The sequence below is a fragment of the Rhipicephalus microplus genome, chromosome 6, assembly GCF_043290135.1.
Source record: "Rhipicephalus microplus isolate Deutch F79 chromosome 6, USDA_Rmic, whole genome shotgun sequence".
NCBI lineage: Eukaryota > Metazoa > Arthropoda > Arachnida > Ixodida > Ixodidae > Rhipicephalus > Rhipicephalus microplus.
This window is the reverse complement of record NC_134705.1, coordinates 201730972-201753704: the sequence shown is the minus strand read 5'-3', so window position 1 is coordinate 201753704 and position 22733 is coordinate 201730972. Positions and strand designations below refer to the sequence as shown.

The 22733-nt window shown below is 42.3% G+C and overlaps 2 protein-coding genes across 5 annotated transcripts in view; one reads left to right on the top strand and one right to left on the bottom strand.

Moving 5' to 3' along the window:
• The window catches only part of LOC119166920 (klarsicht), a 428146-nt gene extending 427295 nt beyond the window's left edge, over positions 1 to 851 (bottom strand). For 2 of the 3 annotated variants that reach the window (XM_037418312.2, XM_075867617.1), the window contains exon 1: positions 749 to 851. The gene's annotated coding sequence lies outside the window, so the exon portion shown is untranslated. Of the gene's footprint in view, positions 1 to 657 lie in introns of all 3 variants that reach the window. The other variant, XM_037418313.2, reaches the window with a different exon arrangement.
• On the top strand, positions 841 to 22717 carry LOC119166919 (DNA mismatch repair protein Mlh3-like). Of its 2 annotated transcripts, XM_075867616.1 has the most exons (12): positions 841 to 1573; positions 2483 to 5658; positions 5726 to 5845; positions 8947 to 9023; positions 9109 to 9207; positions 10659 to 10725; positions 10801 to 10872; positions 12634 to 12884; positions 14496 to 14585; positions 15409 to 15511; positions 18728 to 18876; positions 22525 to 22717. In XM_075867616.1, the coding sequence occupies exons 1-12, from the start codon at positions 1356 to 1358 to the stop codon at positions 22627 to 22629; spliced, it is 4527 nt and encodes a 1508-aa protein (XP_075723731.1). In that variant the 5' UTR covers positions 841 to 1355; the 3' UTR covers positions 22630 to 22717. The 2 variants fall into 2 exon arrangements, with proteins under 2 accessions (XP_075723731.1, XP_037274208.2); XM_037418311.2 differs by lacking the exon at positions 14496 to 14585.
• The last annotated feature ends 16 nt before the right edge of the window (positions 22718 to 22733 follow it).

Here is a 22733-nt window from a genome sequence, read left to right as displayed (position 1 = left end):
GACGGAGGCGGTGCGCCCTCCGCACGGCAATCGCCGACAGGACGGCTGGCGGGCTAGCCGGCCAACCCCCGCTAATTTGTGTCGCTGGAACGGAAGACGATCGCAACATAGGAGTGGCCCATAACCTTGCTGTGCATCGATGTCCTCCTTTAGATGCGCTAGGGAACGGCGTAATTTCTTTTGCAGACCGTAACACGAGACAACCCCGCCGGCGAGGCACTTCCTTCACGACTACACATCACGCGAGAAGATTAGTTTCGCTAGCGTCTCCACGCATCACAAGTAGTTCGTTGACAATTGTCAATCGGCGGTGATAAAGGCGATCCTCGAAGCGCTGCTCTACAATTGCTCTACTGACCTTGAACACAAGAGCGGCTCGCTCTTGTGTTCGAAGGCTGAGATGCTTTGCAAACGGAAGGAGCATGCAAACGCGTTGGCGCTTTCGAACGCATTCGCAGGCGGGCGCTTCAGATCTCAACGCAAGCTAACGTTGGTATTTTGCCCTTAAGCAGCGGATTTCACGATGCGTGTACCAGGAACAAACATTCAGAAGATGCGCCAACAGGAAGCAGAGCCCGAGCGATCCAGATTACATTTGTTGCACTCGCTCCGTGCCGCAACAAAGCCCTCCAAGGAGGCGCTTGACATGTCACTCACCTCGAGTGGCCCGGGTCGCCGAATAATTGCGAGCAGGACACTTTTACCAAAAGTTACAAATAGCCAGAACCGACAGCGGCGGCCCACATACCTATATTTGCAGGCACGGCGTATCCGTAGTGCACCACAACGAAAGGACACTATCGATTTCCACCGCACAAACACAGCGCGCAGCACGCAGAAGCCGCCATGCGCAACTGATGCGCAATTTGTCCGCCAGGTAACGCATGTGTTGAGAACAAAACTTCTTTTGCGCATGCGTGTGTTTCTGTTAATAGTTGTTAGTGGCGGCACCTAGTATGCAATAGTGAAGCCTAGCACTCAGCCTCCGAGACTGCAAATTTGTCAATGACCTCGGAGGGTTTGTATAACGTGTGTGGAGTTTTACAGATGGCGCCACAAAATATAAACAAAACGTGATTGCATTTGGGTATACATGTTACTTTTGAGGGCATGTTCTATTAACTTTGCTCTTAATAAGACGTGTCGCAACACGGTATTTACAAAACGCCATCGAGCGTAATGACTTCATTCTTACGCGTGTGCGGATATGTTGGTCGCATTCGACAACCCCGCGCTTCTTGATCTATGGTGAAACCTGCAGTTCGGCCGCGGCGTCGGCGGCTTTCCCCGAAATTTTGTGAAAGCTGTGCTGTGTGTGCAAGCAAGTGGTGTCGCAGTTCTCAAGGCGTCTGGAAATGGAGCTTCACCGGCTGCCCGCCGATGTGGTGAGCAAGCTGCGGTCGGGAGTAGCGATCGTGAGTGTCGCGCACTGTATGGAGGAACTTGTCCTAAACGCCCTGGACGCCGGCGCAACGTGCGTCGCTGTTCGTTTAAACATGCCTTATTATAAAGTTCAAGTTGTGGACAACGGCCATGGCATTCCGAAGGAGCAGCTCCAAAACTGTGGGGAAAGGTAAAGGTCGCTACAGCACTGAGTTCCTTATGTGTGTGGGTTACGCAACGTTCATTCTCAGAACACCTATACACTACCATGGTTCGTTACCACATTCTGTATCTGGCATTTTTAAGTGCGTAGTAGCATAGCCTCCTATATTCTTCTTGCCTGCCGGATAAGCGCGAAACGCCCCTCATATGCGGCGGTGCTATCTACGTAGGGATAAGGGTTTTTGTACTTGGCTTTTGAGATTAGCAATTGTGGCGTTTGCTAGTTTCAGAGGCTATGCCTTGTAATAAAAGAGTTGCCTGCTGAATGAGCGAAAAACGCCTGTCATCTATGGCAGCGCCACTTACGTAGGGCTAATTATTAACGTTATTATTGTTGCATGTAAGCTCCAAAAACGTAAAAACTTGTTTGAAGACAACCCTACTTAAGTGGCGCCACTACCGTAGTTCCGACTACAGCTGCTTCCCAAGTGACCGCCGATAATCCGGCAGGCAAAGGCAATCTAGGAGGCTCTGGTAGTACTTAAAGGCCCGGCTTGTCGTCCACGCAGTGTATAATGTCGCATAGCCACGCAGTCGCATGTCGTAATATAGGCCTAAAACGAGGCCAACAATGCGTAAAACCATTGCGAGAAGAACTAGCAAGGTCTAAAATTATACAAACTACAGAAACAACCAAGCAGTAAGCGTAGTGATTTACATAAAAGCGCTTCAAGTATCTGACCCATATACGAGGCGCGCAAGAGGGGGCGCCACCGCTTCGGCAAGTGCGCGATCATTAGGACAATCGCCGGGTTGTCCGTGCTACGCACTTCACGTTTCACGGTAGTCGAGCTGCATTAAGCGCAGGATTTGGAACTAAACCAAGACCTACATAAGAATTACATTTTTATTTTCTTTCTTTTGTGTTTCTTTACAGGTACTGTACCAGTAAATGTCGTACACTCATTGATTTGGAGCATCCGAAGTTTTACGGGTATCGTGGCGAAACCATATCAAGCATTGTGGGAATGTCGGGAATAGTTCAGATTGAATCTAGGTCGCGCAATAGTACTGATTCTTGGTGCAAGACGTTTGCCCAAGGCAAACAACGAGAACTTGCACCTTCCGCCACTGACAGGCCAAGTGTCGGCACAACAGTGACAGTTTTGGATTTCATGTACAACCTTCCAGTTAGAAGACGTTGCCTCTCGGAAGCAATCGACTTTGAATTCTGCCTTCAACACCTCGAAGGCATCGCACTGAGCCATCCAGAAGTATCGTTCACCTTGCGCAATGATGTTACTGGAAGAAAACATTTTCAGACGCACAAAACCAATTCTGTGCTTGATATCTTTGCTCAATTGTTTGGAGCAGAAAGGGCAGCAACTCTGAAGCACACTGTCATCAAGAAAAAGCATTTCACTGTGGAGGCGTACATCAGTCTTGAAGGGCACACTTCAAAACAGCTGCAGTTCGTGTACCTCAACAAGCGCCTTTTGCGTAAAACCCGCATCCACAAACTTTTCCATAATGTCATCAAGAAGTATCTACTTGGATTTCACACAAAGTCAGTAGCCCTTTCTGGAAGTCCAAGCAAACTAAAAAACAAGCAACCTGTGTTTGTCATCTTCATCGTCTGTACCTCCAGGACCTTTGATGTCACATACGAACCACAGAAGACTTTTGTTGAGTTCACCGATTGGGACAAAATAACAAAGTTGTTTGAACAATTACTCAACGACTTCCTACATAAGCATGGGATCATAAGCCACAACTTTGTCATTAATGGGGAGCTGGCATTCTCACAGAAAACGCCACCAGAATGTGAACCAACAACCCTGAGAACTGATCTTAACATAAATGTTGAAGATGTGCCAAATGCACTAGTTTCAATGAAGGTATGCAGGAAGGAACCACACATTGTAGCAGAACCTGATGAAGAGAAAAGTGACACATTAGAAGACATTACCACTTCTCCGGTGCACTTACTCAGTGAAGAACGCTTACAGCATGCTGAAAGGCCACTAGTGCCCAGCTCAAACGTTAAGTCTTACGCCTACCAAAGCAGGGACGCTGGTGCTCATCGTCCCAAAGCTGTGATTGCCCTGCCACCATCTTTCTCGGCTGTCTCAAATGCGAGGCCATTACTTTGTATGCCAGAAAATGAGACACTCTTCGACATTGGGAAACAAATAAGCTGTGCAAAGCGAGGCCATTCTAGATCGGCCTATTCTGTACAAACATGTGGTAGAGTAAAGCAGTGTGATGTTCCCCAAAATTTTTTTGCTTGGAGGCGTAGGCCTGCTCACCATCACCAGAATGAACCAAAAGAGATTGATCCTGCAGTTGCACAGCTATCATGCACGGTAGACAAGCTCACTCAAAAGAAGACCAACTGCCATAATACAGTGCAATTCTTGGCTGCAGAGCCTACCTCATGTATTGTAAGTGCTGAAGATGCACCTGTATGTGTGAAAAAGAAGAGAGAACTAGCTGCAACACATTCAAACTCGAGTGATGAATTGCTCAGCAAGAAACTTCCGTGCACGTCTTTGCACACAGTGGGTGATCATTACAATCATCCAAAAAAGGTGGATGCAGCATTTCGTCAGCAAATAGATGTAGTGCACAAGCCTTCTCGTCAAGAAAACAATTGCCATGAAGAAATAATCTCCTCTACTCCGGAATCACACATTGAAAGTGCCCAAGTAGCCACATGCACAAAAGCAAGGCAACTAGCTGTGAAACATTTGCAGTTGATTGAAGAAGTGTACAATAGAAACATGCAATGCAAGGATCAATTAAGTGAAGTGAACAATGTTTGGCACGCTTCTGACGATTTGTTGCCCAGCCCTTTAGGCATGCCACAAGGTCACCAAGATCATACATTTTTGCAAAGCCAAACACGTTTCACCAGGCCAACGCCTTTGGCCACAAAGCTGCGTCGAAGAATGAAAGCCCACATTCCCACAAATGAGCACACGAGTGCGACATCTGCACTTTTTGCTGCTTCTAACACTCCGTCATGCCAGGCAGTAGCTTATCCTCATGCAACAAGTGAGTCGTTCATTAAGATAGCAGATTTCAGATGCCTCTGTCTTCAAGCACAACAGCTCTGCCCTGTGCATGGCGCAGAAATCATACTGAGCAAAGTGCCTAGGTTAAGCCTGCCCACATTTCCGGTTGATGAGAAAGATGCACTGGATGAGTCAATAGGATCAGTGGGCCAAACACAGAAGTTCAAACCAGTGGTAACATTGTCACAGCCTTTCGCTTGCTCAGATCAACTCGAATGTTACGCTAGTCAGAGCCAGACCGAGGAAACAAGCACAACGATTGTACAGGATACGCAGCCTTTCGTGCCACAGTCAAAAATGACCTGTAGCCCTGCTACCTTGAAAATTAGAGAAACAGCCTCTACAACCGGCTCTTCCATAGAAATTGATTGCAATAGCTCCGATGAGGAACGAGAGCCATTTAAAATGAATGAATGCGAGTCCACATTTTCCTCTCCAGCAACACCATTAAGCATTAACCATGGCAGTTCAGAAGATGGCCCTGAACCTGCTGCCACAAAAAGCTCCTTCGCCCTCACACGACTCAGATTTATTCAAAACAACAGCAAACATTCGGCAAAATTTCTTGAAGAGGATGTAACACACAGCTTCTTTTCTAGAAGTACACAAAACAGTACATCACATTGTGAAATCCTTATGCAGACATCAAGTGTCACAGACAAAATGTCTCCTCGTGTGGAAGATGGAAATTCAGGGAGCATAGAGACTACTGCAGATGGACTGGGAGGTCTCACGCAGCCATCACCCGACAAGTCGCAATGCTCAAGTGAATGCAAAGAACCTGACGCAACTAATGCCCAAGCCATGCACCAAGATCTGGCTAGCCCCAAGCAAGGCACTACTACCATTCCGGCAGGCCAGCTTGCTGTCATCACCAACAAAGAGAGCAGTGCAGATATATCTACACTTGAGATGTATCCTGGGAACTGGGCAGCATGTATGGATCCAACATCTGGTGAGAAAGTGTTTATCAACATGGCATCTGGAAACTCTTCTTTCACCTTGCCATCGATTTGCCTCGAGCCAGAAGACCCTGGTAAGACGTGCTCTTTCAAGTTTTCTTGCATTGTATCTGAATGTTGCATTTGCATTCTGAATCTCAGCACCCATTGAAGCTCTCGACACAGCACAACAAAGAAATCCTTCCCTGGCTCCTGCTCCCTTCGTACCGCAGTTTCAACCTAGGCCCCAAGATGAACGGTCACACTTTGGATGTCCACCAGGTAAGAAGACATTTCAGGAAATCTGGAATAGACGATCTTTCAATGTGTAGCAATTGCTCAAAAATATTCTCTTTTCCAGCCAGCGTATGTACTAATTGCTTAATGGCATCAAACTCTCACTAACTCGGTCATGTTTGGCCGTAAGCTGGTTAATTTGAATAATTTTCGGAGAACGTAGAGTGCAAAGCGCTGCGAATGTTCGATGCGTAGGAACAAAAACTGAGTTTGCGGACAGTTGAAGCAGCCGTAGGCTATCTAAAAGGCCTGGTTGCCATCCACAATTATGTTGTTGGCACCTAATAAGGTAGGGGTTCTGACTACATTTCGGATGAAAACACGAGGGTTTTTGCTGTGATTACATTGCGAACAAAGTTGCAAATAATAAAAATTGTAGCTTTTGCACTGTTATTATGTAAATTAATGATTGAATTTTAGTAGTCCTGAAAAAAATCTAAATTCATTAATTCGAGATGGCCTTTTTTTTTTCTTGATATTTCAATAATTTGGCATTCAGTGAATTCGGACCAGTTTTTCCAGTCCATTGAAATCTGAAATGAAAGCTTTTACTGTATTTGTGTTATAAAATATAGCTTGATCTAGACCAGCGGCTCTCAGCCATGAATGTGTCGGGACCCCTTGTGAACTAGAGAAAGTGAAGGGGTACCCTTGCAGCAGAGGGGAGTTGTGTAAATTAAAACAACTGGAGCGCGAAACAGGTCCCTTTCATTGCTACCGAAAACATCAAACAAACGTGCAGCATCACTTCATTTTGGACAGTTCATCAATATGTGGCACAGTCACGCTTAAAGAAAAATGCGGGTGAGGGTTTCGCGGATCATAGAAATGGCTTCGCGGACCCCCTAGGGTCCACGGACCCCCATTTGAGAACCACTGATCTAGACTATCTGAATAAATAAAGCATAAATGCTTCCTTGTTGGGTTGTTGCAGAAGGCCAGCCGTTGGGGAATCCTACAGCTGTGCAAAATGGCATAGGTTTTATTGTTGGCATTGTTTCATTTGTGTCACAATCCAGAGAACTCGCATGCTTATAGTTAAGTGCATTATGAATAACCCTGTATAGTCAAAATTAAACTCTAGCTACATAATATGCCACCTTTAATAATCATTGTGTCACTTAGGATGTTGAAACCCCACAACTTGAGTTCACTCTTATCTTGCCAAGCACAATCATTGCATGCCGACTGTCCGTTTCCATTGAGATCAGCATAGTTTAGTCGTAAAAATACTGTTTAAGATATATGCAGGGTCTCCAAAATGAAAAGAAATTAGATTTTTTAAATGAGGAACCATGTTATGTGAAGAAAGTCTAGTACATACTGCTCTTAGTATGCTGGAGTGGCTGTCAGTAAATCTTTCATAATTAGGTCTAATTAGGAAAATCTTTTTATACTGGTGGAAAGTATAGTCATTGTTAGTAAAAAGTAGCTTCAACAGTAACAGGTTACAGTTACATCTTTTGATTCCTATCTAGCTCTTGTTTGTGTCACTTTTTTATGTCTAGTTTTTCTTTCTTTCTTTCTTGAAAGCCTGCCCTTAGGCATAGCAATTAGTGGTATAAAAAAGACGCTTGCAAATTAGCTTCGTGGATAAAGTCTAGTAATCTGCATATTCAAGTGCTTGATGCCTGCACTACAAAGGCATCTTGCCCGCTTGACACGCTTGTGGAGAACTTTGTGCAATATTTTTTATAGCATGCAGTATAGCAAGGGCTAAGCATAATCAATTTTGCCACTCTGGAAATACTTTCTTAATTATAAGAGGACCAATAAGCAGTCTTTGGGCATATTTAAAAGGACATCTAGCTAAGCTTTTTTTTCATTAACATACTTTTAACAACATGGTAATGTTTTGCGCAGAGAGAGAAAGAACGGACTGATGTGGTGCTTTATCTGTCACACCTTGGCCTAAGCAACGCGTTGTGTCATGAAACAAGCTCTGATAGTTGTTACGGAAGCATTGATAAATTACATGGATAGCTACATTAATTTTAGAAGCAAACCACCTTAGAGGCTTAGGGGTTGGCGTCTAATGTTGTCACAGTCCATTATAAAAATTGGAATACGTCACTATCACCCCTGGTCCACTAAAATGAAGAAGGCAAAAGGTAGTCCAACTAATCGTTAATGAATCAGAAACACTCTTCCCTGCATGCCGTAGGGATCTGAAACAAGAAGCACCTTTGGGCAAGCCGCATTTGGATGCAGTTTTCCTATAACAGTGGAGCGGAAACACCCTTTATTACGTGCCCAGTGTCGGGCTTGGCATCACTAGTGCCTCATCAAGGCCCTCTCTCAAAACACTGCAGGTTTCTCGTTAGTGACGCTGAAACACCGTTCCCTACATGCTTTGCCATTCCCACGTTTCTTTTTTTCTAAACAACTGTCTCCACGAAGTGAACAGACAGAGTGAGGCTGTAGTCAGAATAGCTCTCCAGCCATGTTATGAATGGAATCCGTTGACTATACAGATAGAGAATGTGGCATGAATGAGTAAAGGAAAACACCGAAGGAACTTGACGCATGTTGCCGCTAGTTCAGTGCCAGTATCAAGGTAAAAAACACTGTCTCTGGTTGTAATAAGCTGATCTGAAGACGCTTCCTTACTATGCAGGTAACAACTCAGTTGTGTAGTATTTTTCAGATATGGTGGGTTTCCTGCTAGAGGCAAAAAAAAAAAAAAAATTACCCTCATAGCTCTTAAATAAAAACAGCAGTTCCATGTAAACTTGCCTACAAATATCTCATTGACTTTCTAATTATCAGGTAAGTTGTTGATTTAATAAATTCATAGTTAGTTAAATCTCATTAACAAAGAATTGCTGGTGGCTGCTTTATTGTGCTGAGAAGGATATGTATTTTTAAAAATTTTTGTTTTTCATGTGAGTTTTGTGTTTGTGTTTTGTCGTTAGGACACCATTCATGCATAAAAATGGACTTATTTTTGGCTCAATACTGATTCATCGTAGATATCCGCAGAAACATTGCAATCTTCATGCCTGACTTGTTCTCAGTGCATTATTTATGCAAGTGGTTCACTGTGCGAGTTTTTCATAGTGGTACTTCTCTCCCTGACTGCAAAGACGATGAGCAAGCGGATGTAGCGAACATGGTCCGTGTCTGGAACAACCCAGCCCTCTCCTGCAGCACCATGGGCCAAGTCAGTCTCCTCAGCATTAGCAAGCGAAATGTGCCTTTCAGAAAGCCTAGTCAGTCATTTGCACTTTCTTTTTGTTTTATTGAAGGGCACCGCAGATGGTGGGCTGTTCTCGAAGGGCTCTGGGCCATCCTACAGGATTACAGAATCCTACAAGTTCAGGAAGGAGATGCTCACTTATGTTCAGGTACATATCAAACACTTGTCACCACAATATGTTGCTGAGAGAGGCGAGTTTTCACTGCATATGCTTCAGTCTCGGTCACTACTAGCTAAACTTTGCACACGCACACAATAATATATCGTCACCCAAGCACTCAGTGCAGATGGTTAACCAGCAAAGCTGAAACGTACAGTCCTATTGCTAATATCACAAGCTGGGATCTATCGAAATGTTTTCTGTTGTAGTCTTTCATTCCTCTGTTACCACATTTAAGATACATGCTTAAAACATTGCGCTTGGACATCTTGTGAGGTAGTGTATGCCAATGCTTGTTTCTACATTATAGTTTCTGCACAGCTGAGAGCTGCCACATTGTATGACCCTTAGCCAACAAATTTGTGCTGTTCAAAAAAAAAAAAGAAGAAGGAAAAGGCCTCAGTCAACTTCAAGGCTCTGGGGAAAGGCTTCTGAATGAAGTTTCTATCATGGATCTTAATGAAAAGAACTTTCTGCCTTCCGTAACACCATGCTTGTTTATAAAAATATATCACAGCACAACTTTTTCTCCATGTAAAAGACGTAACAAAACTTCAATGTTGAAGTATAAATAGGTGTACTGTAGAAATTTTGCAAAGAATAGATGTTTAATAACAGAACTTTTGTTCAAAAATACAGTGACATTCTGATATAAATTATGTGTTACCTAATGTGGGACTCAGTGCAGTGCCTGCACATAGCCTTTTGAATTGAAGAGTGCCTGTGACCCTGCAAATGTCAGATGCCATGTTCTGGAATCTGAATTGTATTTGTTGATGTCCTTTATAACTTCTTGATAAGAGACAACTGGTTGTAAGAGACACTAGTGTTTCTACATAGATAAATGGTTAATAAGGAACTCAGCTCATGGCACCCTGCTTATAAGAGACACTTCACACAAAAGACAAGAATTGCTCCCTAGTGCATGTAGAGGTGCGATGGCATTGTCTGTCTGTGTAGTATTTAACAGCTGCTATTAAAGATAGCTATCCCTGCAGCTTTGTCAAGGTCGCTACCACAGTAAATACTGCTCGGAAAGCTCTAGGGTTTGATGAGAACTCATCTGGTGAGTGAAAGAAATGTGCGCATGCCTAGTAAAACACACCACAGAATAGAAATCTTGTTTTGTATTTTTGTGGTCATGATTGCTGACATTTTTTTTTATTTGGCTATGTAAAACTCGTTTGCTTTGAAGAATTTAGCCAAAGTGAAATATTACTGCAGTATGACTTGCTTGATTCAAACTTGCTTGATTTAAACTTGAGAGACAAATGCTCTTTTCAGAACATTGGTCTTGTAGCTTACCTTTATCATTTTATTTTAAAAATGTCTTTTGTCTTGAAAGACAAGGCATGGTGGAGACATTTTCTTGTGTAGTTATGTGTAGCTGGCTGCATTGTCAGTGGAGTCGTAATGAACGTTCACCCATACATTTTCAGGTAATAGGTCAGGTGGATGCAAAGTTCATCGCCTGCCTCATGCCTTTGTCTAAAAACAAGATTCAAGGTAAAACTCTTTATTTTTTATATTGAGCATGAAATTTATGAATTGCTCACTATACCATTTACGGTCTACTTCCAGAGGAAAGTCTGATTGTGCTGTTTGACCAACATGCTGCTCACGAGAGAGTTCGACTGGAGTGGCTTTTAGAGAGTGAGTGAAAAGGCAAGGCCTGGTCATGCCCCTCATGGATATAGCTAAGTCTCACTTTATGTAATGCTGGTTTCAAATTCAAGTTGCAATGAGAATTATGGTTGCTTGAGAGGAAAAAAAGCTTTCTGGTGGAACCATAAATATCTGGCTTGCATCCAAGACAGTAAACATTAACATAACTGGACTTCATCAGAAGCACAGAATAGCTAACTTGTGTAAGGCCTATTTTGGGAAACGCTCGCGCTCTTTGAGACCCATGTTAAATATATATGTCCAGTTAGTAAAGTTGAAAAAAAAAATGCAAGACAGAGTAGCCAGATGTGTCTTGGGTAAGCATGTAAGGGAGTACAGTGGCACAGAAATGAAATAAAAAAAAAGAAGAGCAGAGTGGAAAATCACACTTTTCTCTCTAAAAAAAAAAGTTGTAGTTAAGCATCTGTCTGAAATATTTAACAACAAAACTGAAATTGATAGCAAAAGGTACTTAAAACTGCCATGTTGTATAAAACTACAGAGACTAATCACCTGTGTGAATTTGAGGAATACCAGGCTTAGACGAACCTGTATGTAGTGTCACATGATTTATTCATTTGACATTGCATTTGGCTGTGAATTATTGTGAATACTTTTGGCCTTTTTTCTCACAAACTATCGCTCAGTGGAATTAATGGTGGACTCAGTGGCTATGTTTTCCAATGAATGCTCTCATTTTTGTCCTGTCTTACATCCAATGAGCTTTGAACTCACTCAGACTCGGAATCACAAAAAATTTTCCTGAGCGGACTCACACTCACAAAAATTATTTTCAGCCGCACTCACTCGGACTCAGACTTGCAGCTTGATTTGAGTTTTAGTGAGTCTGAGTGATTCGACTCATGAGTGAGTTCGCGGACCTATGGTTGCAAGCAGTGGCTCGCAGTTCAGCATCCATTACCCGTGCACCAGGGATCGGTGCCAACTCAAAACACACCATCCATCCCCCCCCCCAAAGGGTAATGAGTACGCCTGCATGGTGCTCAGTTGTTTATGGGTACTCATCTTAATAGATGGCCCCATTAATATCTCTAAAGATGTACCATCACAGCGTTGTTGAAATAGTCGAGCATCTGCTGTTGATGTTTGAAAATCAATCTGAAGTACACCGAAGATGCAGACAATGTAACTGGACAGGATAGTGCTTTTGTTAGCGCTGCTGTCCTGTACTATTTCATTGGCCGCATCTTCGGTGTGCTTCAAACTGATTTCAAATATGAATGTCTACTAACTAGCCTAGATTGCCATCTCGTTATCTGCCATTGGTTAGGGGGGCAGTGAATTGCTCCCGGGAAGTGCCTACTGATATAATAGTTACTAGCGTGGCAGGGGCTAGGTAGAACAAACTACACAGTCGCATGGGAGGGTATTCATATTCTCAAGCGATTGCCAGATTTAAAAATAAAGTCATCGTCCCCTTTTATATACTGTCTGTAAACTTCTGTGCCAAGCTATATAACGGTTGTACTGTTGTACTGTTGTAGATTCATTGACTGACAGAATCTTATCATGCTAAAGGGTTTCTAAGTGGGCTAGTTGGTTCGTGAATATTGTGGCGAAACAGCCCAGACAACGAGATGAAGAACACACAAGTCAATGCTGTGTTCAGTATGTTCTTCGTCATGTTGTCCACGCTGTTGTGCCACTGATGATGCCGTCCCATTGTAGTAGGCACACAAATGAAGTGTGAGAACTTGTTGGCAAGGATTTTTCCTGTGACATTTTCAGATCAGTACGAGTTGAAAGGGCAGGCACGGTGTGTTCGATCCTTGCCGTTGAGCTCGGAGCTGATGGTTGCCTTGGAACCAGACTCTCTTCGACGGGCTACCATTTGTGAAAGAGAGATGCGCAAGCTTGGCATCCACTACACTGTTCACGACCACGGCGTGTCGTTCAAGCGTCTTCCCGTGTGTCTCCTGGAAAAGGACGAGAGTGAGCAGCGAGCTGGGCGGCCGTCAACTCTCGCGTCTCGTATGGAGGTTAGGCATTGCTTCTATAGTCCGGCAGAATGTGACGGTCTTGCTGGAAAGGAAGGGCGTAGCATACTCAAGAAACTGTGAGGCTGGAAACCATTTCTGCATTGTAATAAAGGTGTCCAGCATTGATTGAAAAGGGCGCAGCTGCAAATATATTCGAAATCCCAGGCATAAGTTACCTTCCATGGAAGTCTAGTTGCTCAACTGCTGACTCGCAGGTTGCACAGTCGACTCCCAATCGTGGTGGTCACATCTTCAATGGAGACAAAAATGCTGAAGGCCCACGCTTAGATTTAGGTGCACACTAAAGAACCCCATGTGGTCAAAATTTTGGAGCATTCAACTATGGCATTTCTCGTAATCATTTCATGCTTTTGGGGCGTTAAACACCAGCAATTATTTTTATTACAATGCACAAGTTTCCTGCCTTTCTGCCCAGCATGATGGAGCTCACTTGTCACGGATGCCCACTAAGTAAAATAATCTTGGGACTGCCCCACCTAAACATCTCTCAGGGGACTTTTCAAAAGCGTGAATATTGGGAATTTACTAATTAAGGCATAATTTACTGCTGTAAACCTGTTACCAAGACATAAAAGCTCACTTACTTAGTTTTCATTCACATGTGCTTGTGAAATGGGTTGTTTAATATTGGAAGCCTCTTGCATTTGAGGTACTCTTTTCAACCATAGAGAGAGAGAAAATAAAAACAGACAAAAAGCAGGGAGGTCAACAAGGGCTGAGCAATATGGGTCACTTTACAGCAGTTTTTTGTATCAGTAATTTTCGCTACATTGCACAGCTGTGTGGCGGTAAAGCTTATTAAAGCAATTCCATATTTGTAGCTATACAACTTTTGGACAAGTTGGCACTGATTCATAACAGATTCTGATTTGTGCTGGATGCACATGAAATGTTTTATAATGCTCTGTGACATTGACTCTTGTTCTGCTGCTCTGTGATATTTCTATTCAGCATGCAAATGTAAATGTGCGAGCAGATTTCAGTTGTGGGGTTTGTTCGTTATATTTATGTACCGCCTTGCATCCAGTATGAAAAGTGTATTTTTATCGAGTGTAAATAAAATCCTTGCTGCCATAAGCTATCATGTCTTAAAACATATATCAGTCTAACAAAACTTGAAATTCTGTGAGATGGTGCATAGGGGGTTTCTACACAAAATTCTCCATCAGCCTGCAAAAAAAAAAAAAACTGCTATTTTATAGACATGAATATTTACGACTATGCAAGAAGCTACTCCCCACATTTTAGGATAAGTGGACTTGCAGCGACTCAGCATAATGCAGTGTTTGATATATACTGAATGTAGAGGTAAGTGGGAGTTTGCATTACATAATGCTATAATTTTTCCCAAGGGATATTACAGCTGTTCGTGATAGCGAATAATTCATTATGATGTTCGGGCTCCTCTTGGAGATGACATAACTAGTAGTGATGAACATAATGACTAAGCAGGCAGCAGTGTAAGGTCTATTTAATTCACTTGCACCTCCTGCACCGATTCACGGTGCACGACACAACAGTCCTTGATCCTCTGGTGCAATGCATGGCAGTCCTCAATTGTAGCATGGTGCTGAAGTGATGCCGTTGCAGTGCAGGGAATTCCTGAACCTAAACCTACTCACGAGGTGGTGCCATCGTGGTGAAGCTCAGAAGCAGAAGACGCATTCCATCGGCACTTGGGTGAACATGGCATTGATCGTGAAAGTAGATTAATGGTGTCCAACACCAGTTATTTTCCGCCTTTGATCAGAACAGTGTAATAATGACAGACAGCAGCATGGAGATTTATGCAGCAGCTTGTGAGTGAATTTATAAGATTTCGGCTCCATGCATGTGCACAGAAACGTCTTACTACAGGCCTTGCGGGCGTAGCGCAGATGATAAGTGATGCACCAGCGCCCTCTATGCAAAGGAGAAAAAAACTAAACCTAATGGCACTGCAGCTGTACCAGTAGCACTGCATTTGCACTGTATTTGCACTGCAGCAGCACCATCTGAAAGTTTGCAACATCAGCTCTACGCACCACGCCGGAATCAAGCACACCTTGTAAATTACTGTTGGGCAAAAACAAGCATAAGGAAAGTCGCGTTTCCATACATTGGCCTCTTGCTATGTTGTGTCATGGGTTCTCAGTTTTAAATGTGTTGTGTTATATCCACATATGTTTATGCTTTGTACTGTTTTTTTTTTCCATTTGCAAGCTACAACAAGCAATATTTTACAGTCAGATTACAAAAACTGTACGAATCTTATCAAGGTAACATATTATGAAGATGGCAATAATCATTTTTGAGGCTGCAACGAAAAGCCTTTGCTTTAGTTACATGCATTGTCATGAATATTGTAAAATAGGGCAGTCGGCATCATTTTACGTCCTTCTGAACCATTTGCATACTAGATAGTACCGCACGTTTTTGGTATAATTTGTCTGTTTTACTCCGAACTTCATTCTTTGCATGCCAGTTCACTAATTGCTCATTTGTATTTTGCTTTCATTCGCAGGAGCTACTCAGGGATCATACGGAAACACTGTTGGGCACAAGGCACAGTGCTATAACCTTGCCGAAATTTCTGATGGATGTTCTCAGCTCCCAGGCCTGCCATGGTACTAGTAGTATAAGTAGTACATTTATGCCCCTGTCACACTGGACGTTTTAATGTCATTCAAATAGAATGACATTAAACCGAGAAACATCACAGGGGCATAGAAGGGCGTCTAAAATTAGTTTAAAGCTAACGAAGCAAGCCAGAGCTGCCGCGTTTCAATGAGGATAAAATGCAAAAGTGCTAACCACCTCACGTTAAAGCATGCTGGTTGGTAAAAACCTAAACCAGATCTTTCTGCTTTGGCGTCTCCCTTCCACCCAGTGTTGCTTTGGGACATTAAACCCTTCAAACCAAGCTAAGCTGTTGGTAAAAGCTACGGCAGAGAGACAGTTTCGTAGACTTGCTCAAAGAGAGCATGTCATTTTCGGCAAATACTTTATGGCAATAGGTATGATAGGAGAGAAAAACAAAAAGGTGAGCCGGAGGAAAATGGCTTAAAAAAAGAACTGTACAAGAAAGGAAAGACAGGACTAGGTGTTGCTCCCTCATGTGCAGTTATTTGCGCCAATTTTTTCAATCAAGTCATACGAACTCTATAGAAGAAATGGCTCGTCTTAACAGACATGAACTAAGAAAGAAAAAATCGCAGCTTATCCACGTACTGAATGATGATGAATGTGGCGAAGCATCCGTCCGTCCGTCCAACCGAGGCTCGATCCGTCCGTGCGTCAGTCCATTTGTCTGTATGTCTGTCTGTCTAGTGAACACTCCAAGTACCACCATCTCGCATCTTTTCATCATATATTGATTATATACAAGTACCGCCATTTAGAGGACATTCTAAGAACTAAATGACAGGTGGTTACTTACTACATACATCGAGGACGCACGACCCACGGCTTAAGGAGCTTCGACATTCCAAGACCTAGACAAGAGGTGGCTACTTACTGCTCACGTTGAGGACGCACGACCCACGGCTTAAGGAGCTTCGCCCCTAAAAGTCTATCCCTTGTGGAACATGCCTGCTTTCTCTGGTATGTGACACTGGTGGTTACAAACGGGTATGTGCCAACGGTGGCTATGAACGATAACGGGAGACAAACAGGTGACGCTATAAGGAGCTTTGCCCCAAGAAATGACAACACACAAGTATCCTTGTCTGTTTGTTAGCCTCTCTTGTAACGCCAAATCATTAGAGTGCTCATTTCGCGAAAATTCCGGTGTTGGCGTTGGGGTCAGTGTCATTGGTTTTGAGCACAAAATCTTGTCCGTGACCAAAAAAACAAGAGAGATGCAAATAAAATAAATAATATGAATGTTCAGTCCGAGTGAGAATCCAACAATCTATGTGGCAAGCAGGTGTCCTGCACATAGAATCACGTTATTGCTTGAAACTGCTGCTAAAAAGAAATATATACATATATATATATATATCAATGTCATGTGGTAGAAGTCTCTTTAACACATGTAAGATTGCGTGGCAGAAATGTGAAATCGCACCAAGTGTTAAAACATGTAAATTGCAACGAGTGGGTGTTTTAAAGGCCCACCTATTACTAAGTGCTCAGACATATTTAATCATCATCAGCTGCAAAAGCATCAAGAGAGTAGCATAGTGTTGATTTACGTACGTACAGTGGGCCCTTCACTGATTTCCAAAAGGAAGACTTATGACGTAGTGGGCACTTACATCGTACTTACAGTAGGCATTCAGGATACTTTGAAATGGCCAATGTTACACACACAGTCACTCGTTTTCGTACGGCATGATCGAGGCATGCATCGAGAACCGCAGCTAGGCTAGCAATGAGAAGGCAATGCGCAGGAGGCATGATTACGCTGTCGCGTTCTACTCTTGATCCCGAAGTTCCAGCATCCTCCTAGTTTTTCTCCTTCAGGATCAACACATCCAATTATCCAAAATGTCTATTTTGCAAAAGTCTTACCAACATGTTGCCGCTTTGGCACTTTTAGAGCAACGACCATGGAGATTTACAGCAAGCAAGAAATCAGGAGAGCAAATTCAGCCACCTTAGTGTGCTTGACTGCCAACCCCGCAGGTGGAATCCTGGCTGCGATGGCAGCATTTTCGATGGAGGCAAAAATGCTTGAGGCTTGAGTAGATTTAGGTGCACGTCAAAGAACCCCAGGAGGCCTAAATTTCCAATGCCCTCTGCTACGGCATTTCTCATAATTGTGTCATGGTTTTGGGCCGTTAAACTCCGGCAGAAGAGAAAATCAGTGCAATAAGCTGAAAGGCAGTGCTTTTTCAGGTATTTAAGGCTGAGGCCATCTGTTTTTGAGAAAAAATAATACTTTTGAGAACATTTTCAACAGAGTAAAGTACATGTATGCTATAAAAAAAATAGAGATGACTCAGCATATTGTTACAAAAAAGCAAAATATCTATCCAGCCTGTACAATAGGAAGCTTCCAATTTCCTGAAATGTTGAAATGTTAAAAGAGCATAAACTGGTCAACGGCAGCAAGAGGAATTGCTGTTAGAGAAATCAATGGAGGTGGTAGAGGCGTAGGGAACAAGAAACAAAGGTTTTGTACAAGAGAAACGACAAAGGTAAGCAAAGAGTCTGACTGAATTAGTTGCCCTAAAACTGAATTGGCCTCAAAACTTTCGCTCAGTTTTTCATTGAAAGAAATGTCAGCTGGGATATTTTGCAATGTAGTATCCCATTTCTATAGGGGATGCTATTAATAATTACTGTGAGTGTAAACAGTAGTGCATATTAAATACACTCAAATCTCATTACAACAAACTTGAATATGCCACAAGTATACTTTATATTCAGATATTCGTTGTAAACAATAATATGTAATGCTGTATCTAGGCAAAGCTATTAATCGCTCCGTTATAACAGATAATTCATTATATATAAATTTGATATAACAAATTTGTATATAAAAAAGTTTTCATATTAATCCTAGTCGTCTTTGCCTTGCTGATCTCCTTTCTTTCTTAGGTTTAACTGTAGTGCATGTGTGTGTTGGTTTGGCAAACACACACAACACAATGCTGAGTCCCGTGTGTCCCCTAATAACCCTTTCTACACCAAGCTTTTTTGCACCATTCAGTGCTGCGTTCTTTGTATTTGCTGTCCTGCTTTTTGTTCGGTTCTGCCACAGTGTTTGTTATTACCTCATAATGTCAGTTATGTCTTTAAGCAGACTTTGACAACTGAGGGAGAAGTGTGACATGCTAACGAGTCACCTGCAGAGATGGCTCACCGAATAAACACTGCTCGTTTTCTATTTGCAGGTGCCATCAAGTTTGGCAGTTTCCTGGAAAAGTCTGAGTGCAACAGCATTCTGAAAGCCCTGTCAAAGTGCTCACTGCCTTTCCAGTGTGCACATGGAAGGCCATCTCTCATGCCAATTGTAGACTTGCGCTTCTTGCCATCTGAGAAGGTTTTTCTGTCTTTACTTTCACAATGTCTTCGCAAGCATGCTTTCTATGCACACTCATTCCACGACAGTGCTGAAGTGAAAATGTGAAAGGCGAGGAAGTACTACAGACCGGCAATGAGTGATATACGGGTATTTCAAATCCTAAGAGCTGTTGTATCTTGCAACTCCAACAATTAAATAGAATAGCTAGAATATCAATGTTGACACTATCCCAACTATTGTAGCAAGAAAAGGAGTGATATAAAGTGTAGTGAAGGGTGGAAAAGTTGTAGTTCCTAACCAACATTCGTGTTTCTTAGCTTCTGTTTGTGACAAAATATTTTAAGCCTAAACCTCAACATTCCTTAATGGGAAGTAAATATATCTTTTTGAAGACCCCATTTGGTTCTTGTGCTGGTTGCCAGTGTCAGAGCAAAGTAAGCTGTGTCATTCTGTGTAGATGTGTAGGCTGCATGTCATATTATGGCTATTAAATGCACCCTATTAGATCAATTCATCCTCTGCAACCATTAGTATCAGCAGCCAACAAGATGCCACTTTTACTGCAAAAACATAGTGTTGTAGAACACTATGTTTTTGCTTATTGCCCCGCATGTTGTGTTTGCAATGTCTTCTTGGTACTTCATTTTTCTATTTCTAAGTCGCACATTCCAATTCCTCGCCACTTACACCAAGTTTAGTCATTTCCATGTGTTATAGGGGTCCTGCAAACCTTTTTCTTGTATGGTAATCATCGAATGACCTCAATGATGGAGTTTATTATAACGTTACAAATTGACTGCCATAAAATCTTTTTAATTCGTTGAGTATTAGCAAAGTTATAGGCATTGTTTCTTTCTCCTTTCGTCACAGCATGCACATTAAAAGCTATGCAGTAGGAGTGGCAGGGGGACAAGAAGCTACATGTGTCAGCATGCGTCATGACCTTGAGATCTTTCTTTGAACGCACAGCTAACTTTCACCATGGTCATGGGTGTGTTAATGTAATTCTATAGCATGTAGCTCCATAAGCTCATGACGCTATTGAAATTGAGTCCATGGCATTGTTTGTCGAGTTTGCAGCTGACTTTGAAACTTGATTGTCAATTTCCTGCTACATGTTGCACTATAATTTTTGGCTCACATGTTTGCAAGAGCTTGTACTACCGATCAGCAGCATGGTCTGACCAGTGTTGAAGGGCCCCTCCAAGAGACACTAGAGGCAAATATTAGGTCGGCATGCATTGTTAGAATTTCATTCCACAAATCGTACTGCACTTGTTTTTTGTGCCGCTAATGCCTAACTAGAAGAAAGAAACTTGCATTTCAAGGGTCCAAGTACCCCTAGAGCAATCCACCCACAAGTGAGGAGATTGATGTTGTATACACATTACTGCCTTTGCTGATGACGCTACAGTTTAGTGTTTAAATTGAAGAAAGTGGCAAGAAAGCAAGTCAAAAACATAACATGTGCATGGCATTTTCTCTTGCTTCAGAATAAGCTTGTTGATGAAACAAGGTCAGAAAAGCACTATGTGTTATAGAAAGTATTCAAATGGGAATGCTCATGTGACGAACCTTGTTGACCAACTTTTACTTTGTTCCCTAAAGATGGTGCCTTCAAAACATACTGCTTATGGCTTCTGGGAATGAGTCCAACATTTTCAGGACCAAAAAACATAGCCTTTGAGATTGGTGGCTGTTACATTGAGAGGATAGTCTCATCCGAGAGTTTGTATACCACATAGGCGAATCTCAACATGTTTTTTTCCAAGAATTGAATAGAAATTACCTCTTCATTAAGAGTGGATGACTACAAATAACAGCATTATAGATATTCTGAATCATCCATCAAACATCTCATCAAGTTTGCAATTGAGTGTCTGACATTTAACAGTTTAATATCTCAATTACTAATGCACTGTTGTCAATTGATATTTATGCTTTAATTTATCAGTTCAACCTAAATTATTTCTCTTTATTTCATGTTATACACATCAATTTCAGTTACTCTATTTTCACAGTATTATTTATTTATTTATTTATTTATTTATTTATTTATTTATGGTACCCTCAGGGCCCGAAGGCATTACAGAGGGGAGTGGCAATACAAAATAATACAGCAAACGGCAAAACGTAAAGGAAAAGAAGGGAAAATACAAAGCGGTTGGCAAAAACACACAGTAACAAAGAATTAAATGTAGCAGCGGGAATACATGACAACGATTTTGAAAATATAACACGAAGCAAAATCAAACATCGCAAAACATGTTTTGCAAAAAGGCCCTAAAACGTGATGTGTCGGTAATAGCCGTAGCTGATTGTGGTAGTAGATTCCATTCGGATGTGGTTCTTGGAATGAAGGCATGCGAATAGGTTACGGTTCTGCAGCGGGGAACATGAACTTTTTGTAGATGGTCCAATCTGGGTGATATGAATGAGGGGGGTTTAATAAACTGTTCACGAAGATTTTTGCTATGATAAAGTTTATGAAGGAGACTGAGTCGGGCTATTTTACGCCGAATGGCGAGTTCAGGAAGGTTGAGCTGGGACTTCATTAAGGTAACACTGGCCGTGCGGTTATAATTGGCTAAAATGAAGCGAACTGAACGATTCTGGACTGCTTCTAATTCATGTGTAAGTGTAGTGCCACCAGGATCCCAGACGGATGATGCGTATTCAAGTGATGGACGAATATAAGTAGTGTAAAGAAGTTTCTTAAGGGATGAGGGCGCCATGTAGAAGTTCCTGCGAAAATACCCGAGAGAACGGTTAGCCTTGGCGATGATGTGCTCCACATGGTGGTTCCATGACAGGTTACTGGAAATATGAACACCTAGGTATTTGTAAAATGAAACAGACTCGAGGTGGGTATCATTGAGATGATAATCTGGATACGCAAGTGAGGTGCGGCACACACGCATTGCTTTGCATTTTGAAATGTTTAGTTCCATGTTACATAATTGACACCAGGTAAATATGTTATTTAAATCCGTCTGGAGCGAGGTAACATCATTTTGGTTAGTTATTTTCCGATAAATTACACAGTCATCTGCGAATAGGCATACATTTGATGAGACATTAGTTGGCAGGTCGTTCATGAAAATTAAGAACAGTAAGGGTCCCAACACAGAGCCTTGGGGAACACCCGAGAGCACCGGCTGGACGGGGGAATCAATATTGTTAGCAGAAACAAACTGTGTTCGGTTGGAAAGAAAGGCTCGAATCCAGTTAAACACGTTAGGGTCTAGGTTTAAGTGTTTCATCTTAAGAAGTAGTAACTGATGACTGACCTTATCGAATGCCTTAGAATAATCTAAAAAAATACAGTCAATGGTGAATCCAGAATCGAGTAGGACATGCAGGTCGTTTGTAAAGACTAAGAGCTGCGTTTCGCAAGAAAAATTCTTGCGGAAACCGTGTTGCGAGGGTGTGAAAAACTGGTTAGACTCGAGAAAGTTAACAAGGTGGGTGAAAATGATATGCTCAAGTATTTTGCACGGGACAGATGTCAGTGAAATTGGACGGAAGTTTGATGGATTGTGTGTTAGCCCTGATTTGTGAACTGGCACTATCTTACCGACCAGCCAGTCTTCCGGAAGCACATGAACTTAGCCAAGCCAACAAGTTCATTTTGAAACTTGCCTAATTTTTTATTACTTGTTCCAGGAATGCTGGAAGCCTAACTTGGCTGCATTGCTTTCAAGACTGAAGAATGACGTCGACAATCCCGAGATGATTGTAGTAAACACTGATGAAACAGATGTTTGTTAAAATATGGCAAAGGGCAGTTATAAATCAACTGCACACACTGTGAACATGGCAATGATGCATTTCAAATAAAATCTCTATGAATGCTAGACTACTGCTGTCATGCA

Excerpts from the sequence above, each read along its gene's own strand:
- LOC119166919 (XM_075867616.1), top strand. The coding sequence starts at position 1,356 with ATGGAGCTTCACCGGCTGCCCGCCGATGTGGTGAGCAAGCTGCGGTCG. Across the intron at positions 10,726-10,800 it reads GTCTAAAAACAAGATTCAAG|AGGAAAGTCTGATTGTGCTG; the intron begins GTAAAACTCTTT and ends GTCTACTTCCAG. Across the intron at positions 14,586-15,408 it reads CGCATTCCATCGGCACTTGG|GAGCTACTCAGGGATCATAC; the intron begins GTGAACATGGCA and ends TTTCATTCGCAG.